Here is an 11602-nt window from a genome sequence, read left to right on the forward strand (position 1 = left end):
ATATAAAATTTAATTTAAATATGATTGAATCTATGTTTTAATCCTTATGTGTATCAATAGATGATGAACCTATAATTAAGTATTGGTAATTTTAAAGGTCTACACTTGAGTTTTCTCTGGACAACAGATTAAGCAAACCGGCCTTTAATATTTTGCTGTAAATTGTTGGCAACTCCTCCTAAAGTAAAACAGTTCTGTACTTCTGGCGTAAATTACATTTAAGGTTCTATAATTTTTTTCTAAAGTGAAGAGCGAGTTACATTTTATTTTACAATACTCAGTTCCCACGACGTATATAAGTAATAATGGTTTTGCGGCTAAGAATGTAAAAAAATGGGATTTACGTTTTAGACGCATTATTGCCAGGAGTGACTTCAAGGTCTAGGAACGTTGTTACCATGCTCTTTTAAGGCCTCATTTAGAATATGCATGGGATTGTGTGTGGGATGCGATTGAAAAAGCCTCATTCGGGAAATGAGAAGGTTCAGCGCTGGGTAGGTCGTTTCGTTAAAAATTGTCACGATTAAACGGAAAGCGCCACTGAAATGCTTATGGAGTTGGGGTGGGAATCATTGGAAGAAAGACTATTCAATGCTCGGCTGAACTTACTAAATAAATTCAGATCCGCATGTTTCAGCGCCGAGGTCTCGCAAATTATTTGTACTCCAACATGCATTGGTCGAATGGATCATGAATACAAAATTCGGGAAATAGATGCCAAAACTAGCACACTCAAGGACTCTTTCTTCCCGCAGACAATATGGGACAGCAACGGTAGGGTGTAAGAGAGCAAAAATCCCACTTGCCACCCACAGCGTCTTTGGAATAACTTTTTTTACTCAAATGCATGCACTTCAACTAATATCGTATGTTTTGTGGTCAAAACCCTTCCCGCATGACCGCATGGGGCTGCCATTGAAGAATGTAGTGCTCGTTACAGTATTGCTTGCCCTGCTTTGTTTGTTTTCAAGTTTATCATTTCATCCCTCCTCTCTCTCTGTGGGGGGCACGCCTCCGCTGCCCTCCTGCTGCGGTGTGTCACAATTCCTATCTGTGTCCTTGGGGGAGGAGGCCAATAGTTGCATGTCCATGTGATAGTGGAATTTTCCCTTCTTACTTTTGAATTATTATTTTTAATTTTGCACGTTATTAGATAGATTTTTACTAAATCTGTACGTGCATGTGTATATTGGTTGATGGTATATATATTTGCATGTGTGTAGATGTAGAAGGTTTTCGCATGAATATCTACGGCTTTGTGGGGTCAGGGTTTTCATAGACATGTAGATTTTACATGTGGTTTTATTCTATTACAATGATCATGATCTAACACCCCCACCATACGCCGATTGCGGCGGATTTGCAGGGTATTATGTAGATGTAGAATGGCTATTCATGAGATGAAAACCTATATGATGGAATAATTAGATAGTATAATGTTATCCTTAGGTAAGGAGAGTAACTTACGTATGTTATCTGCTTTCTCATTTTCCGTGAAAATTTGCACTCACACCAAATATGAGGTGGTCAATTATGTTCTAGTAGCACTATTGATTTTTATTCGAGTTGATATGTAATGCCGTGATTTGGCTCTGAAATTTCTGATCTCCTTTAAGCTATGCCTGAATCACTTATATTGCTCTCATTAGGCTTTGAAGGAAAAATACAGGATAGATTATAAAGAAACTCTTAGAAAAAATAATGAAAGTGCATGTCTCTTTTGTGCTAAACAGTCCAATCTGATCACGAGTCAAAAGAGATGGATTTTTTTGCAACTTATTACAAATGGCACAGTTCGGTTGATTTTCAAAGTTTACCTGGCTGATTCAAACACTTTTTGTGAGATGGTGAAAGCTTTGAACTGTAAACGATACCGAAATAACATTTATCTGGCATAATCTTTGTGTCAGACGAAGTTACCGGCAAGGCAAGGAGGGCAAGATAACCCCACATATATTGGGTTATCATATTGAAATAAAATAGTATTTATTTGTTGACCCAGCGATTTAAATTCATCAAGATAATTTGCTGAACACTATGATGCCCCTGAAAAGGGGAAACGGGGTAAAGGAAGGAAAAGAAATCAATGAAAAAGCTTTGTTCATCTCTCTCTCCCTCCTAGATTTCTACCTTCCGAAACTATGTAGGCCTCTTGGAGACATCTGGTTTTGGTACAAAACAATAATAAGTCAGAAATATTTCTTTAGAGTATAATTTATTTTCAACTAGAGTTATTTTAGCATATATCTGCAGAAAAACCAATACAAGAAGGAATTTTCGCATTTTATACGGAAAACATAGCCTAAAACACATTTATATCAAATAGTGGTAGGTATTTTCACAATTAAAAACTTCAGAAAGGGTATCATACGGCAATATATATTGAGCTATGTGCCGATGCTGGATCTAGTATGTAACTACCTGTAATGAATATAACATATATCTAGACAAATAATAATAGCCGACATACCATTAAACCTCTGAGATTTATAATTCTTGTTCAGGCCTCCTTTAGTGTCCAAACAATATTCTTTAATTTTATTGTGCTAAAATAATACACATATTTATTTATGCAATGACTAAACAAATATACTTCTTTTTATAGAGCTAAGACGGTGACATTCAACAGGGTTACGTCACCGTACATATCATGGAATGAACAGCAACACGATCTGGTAAGCGATACGCTCTTATGCCTACAACCATTTCCTTTGGCAAAGTATTATCTTTTTGATGCAATTACCAGTTGTACAAGTATTATCTTCTGATCCATTTGAAGTAAATGAAGATTCATACTGTTCCAGCTTACTTAGGGTATATTTATATGTAATACTTGATTGGTGTAAACCTCACCGAAAGTTCTGTGCCACATGTCAAAGTCCTTTAATGGTCAAGGGACTCTTTAATTGCAATAAACAATTCATATGTAGGCCATATATACCTGTAAGGTTTAGGTGCTTCAAGATTAGGTTTTAGCCTGAACCCAATAGAGATTTTATAGCATAGGGTTGATATAATCGGGTTATTTAATCGTCAGTCGAATCTTCTTGTCGAGCGTGTGCCATTTTGAAGAAAGCTAGAAAACTATGAATTTTGGTAAAATGTTGAATAGGTTCCTTAGATTTCACATATTGATATGTACTGAATGACAAGGAATCTATTATCTATTATATTCCGGAAGAAAAATTCCGCTGAACAAATATAGGAATAGTAAAATTTACCCTGACTGTTCATTTAAAGATGTCCAGCTGAATAAAATTTGCTCTTCATTTCACGGAATGTCATAGCAGAAATAAGCAAAACTACTCTGTAAGCAAGTGGTCGGACTTAAGTACTTAAAAAAAGCTAAACCCTTACGGGCAAACTATAAAGATGCAAAAATTCTGTGTATATCTCGCCCTAGGGGCAGAGATATTATATGTAGGGGCAGAGATATGATATTATGTAGTATTTAACAATAAATATCAAATCTGCTCTGTTAATTAACGAAAATTCTTTGGAATTCCTCTTAGCCTCAATACATTACTTGATTTAAATAAATGGCTAAATTTTAATGGATAGTATATTAAGAGCTACAGTATATTTAAATGCAACTCTATGTCACTTTAGATAGTCTTTCACTAAGTAGGGTATTTCATGGATAATTCCACTATTGCTTACGACATAATACCTTTCCACCACTGTGCTCCTGTGCCCTTATTATATGTGGCTAAAACAGTTCGATCACACCTGAGTGGCTGGTAATGACTCTCACGAGCAACTTACTCTGGGAATAAAAGAAAACGGTCTCCAATTTTCCCAAGATTTTATCTCCTGATCAAGCGCGCTGCCTAAAAAGCTAATATTTGCACAGCTAGTTTTCATGGATTCTAGTGTGTAAGAGCTTCCAATGTATTCCAGGTACATTCCCATCTTCATTAAATACTTAAAGGCAAATACGGCCTTGGGGGAGGGAAGATCTTCTTCGAAATCCCCAAGGAAGGCTACCGTGATGACATTCCCTCTCTGCGGCACCCACGTCCTCGCGGGGGATTCATTCCACCCCCTCCCCTCATACACATGTCCGTCTTCTCCCACATAAAAATTATCCGTGACGAACCAATCCGAATGGCTCCGGGTTAAATTTTTATTTTGCTCGGCCCTAATGACCGCTGTACATTCATCGCGCGAGAAGCAACGGTGTCCAACGTTCAGAACGAAAACGTGATGGATCTGATTCAACCTCGAAGGAGGTGCCCAACTCACCACTTCCAAGTTCCGTCGGGGTATGTATATAGAATCCCCCGTTGGAGAATGGTCCTCGCCGGAAGAATACGGAACGCTGTCAGACCATCGATGCCAAGACTTAATGCCCTCTGACAACATGTCGCTGGGACTTTTGATGTCGTGGAAAATTTGACGAATGGAAACGATTTTGTAATCTGGCACAAGTTTTCCCGAGTTTACACCCAATCCCATTAAGTGGTTAAATTCGTACGTGGCGATCGAGGAAGGGAAAGCCTTCTCAAAACTACCGAGGAACATGACGAAGAGAAAGTTGCGATCATTTTCCTTTATATTCAACTGAGACGCACCTTCCCATCCCCTGCCCTCATATATCCAGCCATTTTCTCCGATATAAAAATTACTTGATATTTTATTGATGGTTTCTACGTTGAGACCATAGCGATTTATCATCTGGTTTCTGCATGAATTTTCCGTGAAGCAACGATTTCCCACGCTTCCGACAACCACGTATTTGATAGGATGCGTCAGGTTGGGATAATGTGAAGGGTGTGAGATAGCCCAGCGATCTAGGGGAACTATCAAATTTATATCTAGAGAGTTGTTCGACCATGATTTCATTTCCTTTAAAATGCTATCGAGTCTATTGGGTGGAGTAGCCACACCAGAGTGGGTTTGGCGGAGTGTGATTAACTTATGACTCCGCAATAGCTTCCTGGAATCAATTCCAGTTTCCAGGAGGGTATTGAATGCGGCTAATGCCAGCCACGTGGGTGCGTCTTTTTCAAAGGATCCCATGAACCTAACCATAATAAAAGATACACCAGGGAACAACGAATGCCATTGTGCAGTCTTTGTCCATCCACGTCCTTCGTATATACTTCCATCCTCACCGATGTAGAAATTGTCTGGAAGACCCCTGTAAATGCTATTATATTTCTCTTCTTCTCGCTTTATCCACGCCGTGCATTCACGGCGCGTAAAGCATCTGTCGTCGCCGTCGTACACGATCACGTACTCGACGGGGACTTCGATACGGTCACCTTCCCGGTAAGGAAAGCTGGGCCGCCAATGCGACGCACTGATGAACGGCAAAGTATGCGGTTCGCCAGGATCTTTTTTGTTGATGGAACTACCGTTTCCCAAACGAGGGCTCCAACTCGTCGCGAGTCGGTATAGAGTTTCCCCCGTGAGACTTTCATCGCCGTACACTTGACGCAAAGAGAATAGCTCGTATCCTGGCGATATCCTCCCCAACCACACTCCGGTGTAGACCAGGAGCTTGAGAGAGTTGATGGCTTCTTCAGAGGATCCAATAAGTTTGACGCTCAGGAGACCGCTCTTAATTCCAGGCAGTTCCCAGTGTGGGGCCACGTCCCAGCCTCGGCCCTCATAAACCTCACCTTCTTCCCCTATGTAAAAATTATGGAGGAGGTCTCCATACTGCGCGTTCTGCTCCTGCTGCGCCCTCTTCATCCATGAAGTGCACTTTGATCGATCGAAGCACCCCTCCCCCCCATCACTAGCCATAATATAATTGACCGGCTGAGATCTCGGGATTAACTCCTTCAGCGGTTCAGAAGCATTCCACTGACTTCTGAAAACAAACGTGAGGCGTCTTGGAATTGTGTAATCCCACAGGGACGAGATGAAAGTGGCGTTTACCCAGTTACACCAGCCGAGGAGGTGTTCGTCCAATTTTTCTCCCAGGTTGGTGCCGTTATTGTATATCTCCCGTATGGACGTTATTTTATGTTTTCTGGAGACTTTTCCAAGCCACACGCCTATCTGAAGTGTTGATCGAAAGGCCTCCATGACTCTTGGTGGTGGAATGGTTTTCGTGTAGTCGCCCAAGAACTGTACAGTGATCGCCTTACGTCTCAATCCTTTCAACTCCCAGTACGGCGCTATGTCCCAACCCCTACCCTCGTACACGTATCCATCTCCACCGACATAGAAATTGTCTACTATTTCACAGGCTTTGTGATGTGTTCGCTTTCTCATTGATTGGATGAATTTCACGCACTCCTTTTCGTAGGAACAGCTTTCCTTCGAGTTTCTTACGATGACGTATTCAACCGGTATTTCAGTTGATAAAGTTTTCTCATCAGGGTTCCAGTCGTCATGGTACTTGAGCGGAATCGTCTTTTCCTTTCCTGTAGAGATGAAATAACGTCGGTAAAGCACCCAAATCATAGCTACAAAAAATAGTTTTTCAAATAATATATTTAATTCGTGTACTTCTGTTTCAAGTGATAATTTAATGGTTTCAAATGACTTAAAATACCTACTATGTGTTCGGCGTATAAAATACAGTTTTAGAAAATATTTAATGGATGAATGAACCCATTTTATTCAAAGATCTAAAACATATTGATTATAAAAATTTCATATTAGGGAGGAAAAATAAATTAACCACTTATCACAATTAGAATTGTTTTCTCATCATTGGAATCAACAACACCTGGTGGCAATGCTAACGCATTGAAACCCTGGGAATGTGTTCCTTAAAATGTAGTCTGTGGAAGTTTCAAGCGATAAATGAATTCATTTAAAATACCCTAACTCTTCTTAGAAGAGTGTTTTGTTGTTATAACTTTAATAGTATTATTTACTGTTGCAAAGGTGCAAATATTATTAGCTAAGGAAACCCATAAAACAGATTAAATATATACATCACCACTGGTATATTCTGTCAAGTTAGACTTCAGTAAATTAGCTTACTACTTTGACTTAGACCTTTACAAACCTCTGTAAATTCCTTATTTTAATGATATATTTAAATCATGAGCAATTCTAACATATTTTTATAGTAAAATATTTACGTAAAGTAAAATTATGTTTTAGCAATTAAAACAATAATATTATAAGTATAAATTTTATTAAAGTAGCTGTATAGAAAGACACTATATACCTCGATTCAGAGAACTTAATTGACCAAATTTGTATAATTTAGTTGCTTGTTCACATTTTGGTTTGCGAGGTAAAAAAAGGTCGATTCCCACATGCAGTTATTCAGTAACTTTCCTGAGGCCTCAGTCTTTCAAAAATATCTACGAATTACTTACGTTCGTAGCAGTTCTTATCATTGTCCATAGTTGTCCTTACTTTCTCGTGTGCCATACCATACAGCTTGTAATCTGAAGTAGAAAAATTCTATTACTTTATGGTTAATTATCAGCAAATCGCTAATATTTGATCTTGGCGCAATTTTCATATTATTTTATTATTTATGCATTATTAATTTGAATAATATCTCCTTCATTATGCATATTTAATTCTTGACCATATCATTTTCGTTGAAATAGTTCATTAATTAATATTTGTTTTGCTTCAAAAATTATTTTATTTTTTTCTCTTCATATTCCTACTCTAACGTGTATACTTTTCTAATAAAGGCACAGAACTCGATTAAAATTCAAACAAAAGGAGATCGTTTTAGTTCAGAATTATCTTTGACGAGGTTCATCCAAAACGTACCTCATCGAGTTGAATAGCAGTACCAATACTAAGACTACTTAGCCGGTGCTATTCACATTGCAAAATACCATGGTTTTTTCGCCTTGGATGAGTAAACTGCTTGAGTATGGGTATTACCTTTCTCTCTTGTCATTAGTTGGGTAGGAAATGCATCGATAGCCGCATCCTCTTGTAGAATATCCTCTTCGCAGTGACATGACTGCATTAGGATGATTAGGAGAAACCCTATGCTACCCGTCTTCATGGTAGAAAAGTACATGAACCTCAGGTAGACGGTGAAAATTCTAAATTGGAGAGAAAAATGTTACTTTTAGTCGTTCTAATGAGAGAAAATAGCGACCTGAGTCAGATTTTAAAGAATTTAAAACGAAGAGATTCCCAGCGTCGCCGATAAGGTTTACTCCCATCTCCTTTAGGCCAACAGTCAACTAATGTCAGCTGTAAATGAGCCCACAGTTAATGTGATATTGCCCATGTCCTTCAAAATTGTAAAACAAAGGGCCATTGAAAAAACTGGCGCAGCTGAGAATATAACTTCTAACTTTGAGGAAAAATGTCGATATTCATAGCATCGCTTTCTCTTGGGTTTATTTTCAGATTTTTTAAAGGATCTATAACCGTTATATTTATTAAGAGAGACAAGCGGCCAAAATTACTTCATAACAAATAAACTCTTGTGAGTTTCTCACGTTAATCAAAAAATCAAGTGCCCGTCAAGGTGGGAGAGACTTGATTGAATCCAATCCGAGTGCAGCCTACCGACAAGAAAAGAACAAGCGACTGACTCAATTTTAATGGGCGTTTGTTGGAGCTTATACAGCAGTGAAATATTTAATAAAATTTGACTCTAGTTATTTAATTGCAATGCGAATACATTCCCAATAATCTATGCAAAATTCGAAAAACACTTTTTTTTAAGTTCCATTGAATTTTATTCATGACGACCAGTTTCGTCGAAAAGCCGACTTTATCATAATTTACAGCATTATCAGACCCCATGATTCACTATGAAACCAGTTTTTTAAATAAAGTCGTCAGAACTTAAAAAGTTAAGCTTAGATTATTATTAGATTATTTAATTGATTTTTAAATGTCATCATGAAGTTCCATAACGTCAGCCGAGTACTAGAAAATTCAATGTATTCAAAGTATAAACTAAGGATATCTATCAGCAGTACTTGTTAGTAACAACTATCTGGAGATAATTTATATCTGTCATTTTATTAATATGGGTTTTTATATGAAGGCTCATTAATGTGACCAATTTGCAAGCGAAAGACTCCTTTTAAATGCAGCAGTAAAACATATTAAGTGTGATCAACAGTCGTGAACAATAAGCGATGGCTTTGTTTGGGCAGAGGCCCTTAGAATGAGATTTAGAATGTTTCAATTGAGGACAGTAGCGTACTGGAATATGTGGCGCAGCAGATGTCGCAAAGTTAATGACAGGTCAAGGAAATATCTGAAGAGGATGTTAGTGGGATACGATAACAACATCCAAATTGTAAAGAAAATAATCCGAGAGGGCAAAATCTGGCGAATAGAGTGCATGAGGTAGCAATTAAAACTTCAATTCATGGTTTTGGCCATTGCAATATCGTATTTTTGAGCTGGTACATTATCTTGATGAAACAACACTTTCTTCTTAGCCAAATGTGGCCGCTTTTGCTTACTTTATTCCCTCAAATGTTGCAATAAGTTCGTATAATACTTGCCGTTGATGGTTTTACCTTTTTCAAGATAGTCGATGAAAATTCTCCCTCGCGCATCCCAAAAAACCGACTTCAGGACCTTGCCTGCAGATGAAACGGTCTTCGCCTTCTTCGGAGCTAGTTCTCCCTTTTCAATCCATTGCTTTTATTATTCTCTTGTCTCGGGTGTGAAGTAATGGACCCATGTTTCATCCATGATTATGAAATGGCGTAAAAATTCCACTTTGTTGCTGTGACACTTTGCGAAATACTCAATTGAAACATCTTCACGGCACTGGTTTTGCTCGAGTGTGAGCAAACGTGGCACCCATATTGCTTACTGCTTTCTCATGTCCAAATTTTCAGTTAATATGCGATTTACCACCCTTTTTGAATTGCCTACTATGTCTGATAGCTCGCACACTTTCAGTTGACGATCTTCCAGTATCACTTTGTGGATTTTCTTCACCTTTTCTGAAGTCGTCACCACATTTGGTTGACCAATACCGTGCTCGTCTTGACAGCTCGTACGGCCTCGTTTAAACTCTGCTACCCAATATTTTGCTGTTGCAAAATATTGATGATTTAAATTAAATAGCTAAATAATCAAATGTTTGATTACCAAGTGAATGACAGAAAACCCTTTGAAGTCACCAAAATAATATGGAAATGATCACTAATTGGTCACATATTGAGGTTAAACAGCCAGTTGAAGACTGATTTTGGAGGGGCTTTGGAAGGAAGACATTTAAGAAAGGTGAAGAACGAACCACATGAAACATATTATGGAAGACAAGGGGTCCAGTGTAATGAAACGATTTTACGAGGATAAGATAGCTAAGCGAGATGGTACAAGTCACCCACTTGATTACTAATGATGGCGATAGTGATGAAATTTCACTCAACAACATCTCATTACAAATAAATTTAAATAAAGTTTATTCATGGCATTTGAAACCGTCGAAATAAATAAATAATAATTGACTGTAACGTTGTTTATATACCGTAAAAAAAGAAGGAAACAAAGAGAAGGAAATTTCCCCAATAAAACAACTGAAAGTACATGGAAATATTCCGAACTGTATTTCAATTTGTGGACGTTTGTTTCAACCTCATATTTAATGGAGACAAATCCAAGAACAATAGGATATAATTCTAAACTTTCGTGAGAGTTATCTCCGGGCTAGTACAAAAACCAATACATCAGCTCCCTCTTCCCTAGGTTCTACACTTGACTTTCAACCCAGGGTGATTTAAATGGAGTAATACGAAAAAGTGTTGTTTTTATTATTTCCATTTCTCAGTATAAATTATTCTACTATAAATTTTAAATATGGATGACTGTTTCCTCACGGGAACTTAAGGTATCATGGGTTTTTTCGGGCTGAAATGGCGGCTTGTTTCGTAGGTCTTTATGGTATCTGCTAGCAGAGACCTTTTCACCCAATGAGGCTGTTTCAAATGAAACCATTAAATATTTTTTCTAGGGCACTGAATTATTAAAGAGCTTCTTAAAAATTATTGAAGAGTATTTTGGGGCTTCTGAAATCAAGCTAAGGGCTTAACTGATGCCAATTCAATACAATATTCCCAATACAATGCTGGTTAGACGTAAAGCCGCTTTTCAAATATCATTTACGTAACCTACAATGAAATTATACAAATTTTGGGTTCAAAACATTATCACATAGCCGGTTTTTGGTAAAATAAGAATTTTCATAATTTATTTTAATCTAAATCTTTTCTTTTAAATAGGATTACTCCATGTTCATAACGACTTCTTCCCATTGTCCCAGATATTTTCATCTTTGTTGCCCTCTTAGTTTGATAAGTCGATTTTTAAACTTTTCCTGTTACTTCTGCAAGAGGACGAATTTATTAATCGGGATATTTCTCCGCTCAATTTTTGGATGGAATAAATTACATCTTTCATAATTTAGGACGTTGACAACAAATAGACTAAGCGTTTTGAAATATCAGGTAACCATTACCAGCACTAGAAAAATCAACCATACGAATAATTTTACGAAATATTGTTTTTGCAAACGTAAATCTAGCCATTGCATAAATAAAATATTCTTTCATTTTTGTTTCTTTGAGTTTAATCGTTTCTCTCGAACTAGGTACTCGTGTACGAAGGACCCACCTACGTTATGTGATTGATAAAAATCAAATAATAATTTTAATGGGCGTTATCTAATTTCATG

At 37.4% G+C, this 11602-nt stretch overlaps 1 protein-coding gene across 1 annotated transcript in view; it reads right to left on the reverse strand.

Moving 5' to 3' along the window:
- Positions 1–2196: 2196 nt before the first annotated feature.
- Positions 2197–11602, reverse strand: part of LOC139697272 (uncharacterized) — a 10046-nt gene continuing 640 nt past the window's right edge. Inside the window, exons 2-4 of the mRNA XM_071595929.1 lie at positions 7822–7988; positions 7293–7364; positions 2197–6380 (exon numbers count right to left, since the gene is read on the reverse strand). Coding sequence (XP_071452030.1) covers positions 3751–6380; positions 7293–7364; positions 7822–7963 — 2844 coding nt within the window. The 5' untranslated portion in view covers positions 7964–7988 and the 3' untranslated portion in view covers positions 2197–3750. The remainder of the gene's footprint in view (positions 6381–7292; positions 7365–7821; positions 7989–11602) is intronic.

Source organism: Hetaerina americana, unplaced genomic scaffold, assembly GCF_022747635.1.
Source record: "Hetaerina americana unplaced genomic scaffold, ioHetAmer1.1.p SCAF_71, whole genome shotgun sequence".
In the NCBI taxonomy this organism is placed as follows: domain Eukaryota; kingdom Metazoa; phylum Arthropoda; class Insecta; order Odonata; family Calopterygidae; genus Hetaerina; species Hetaerina americana.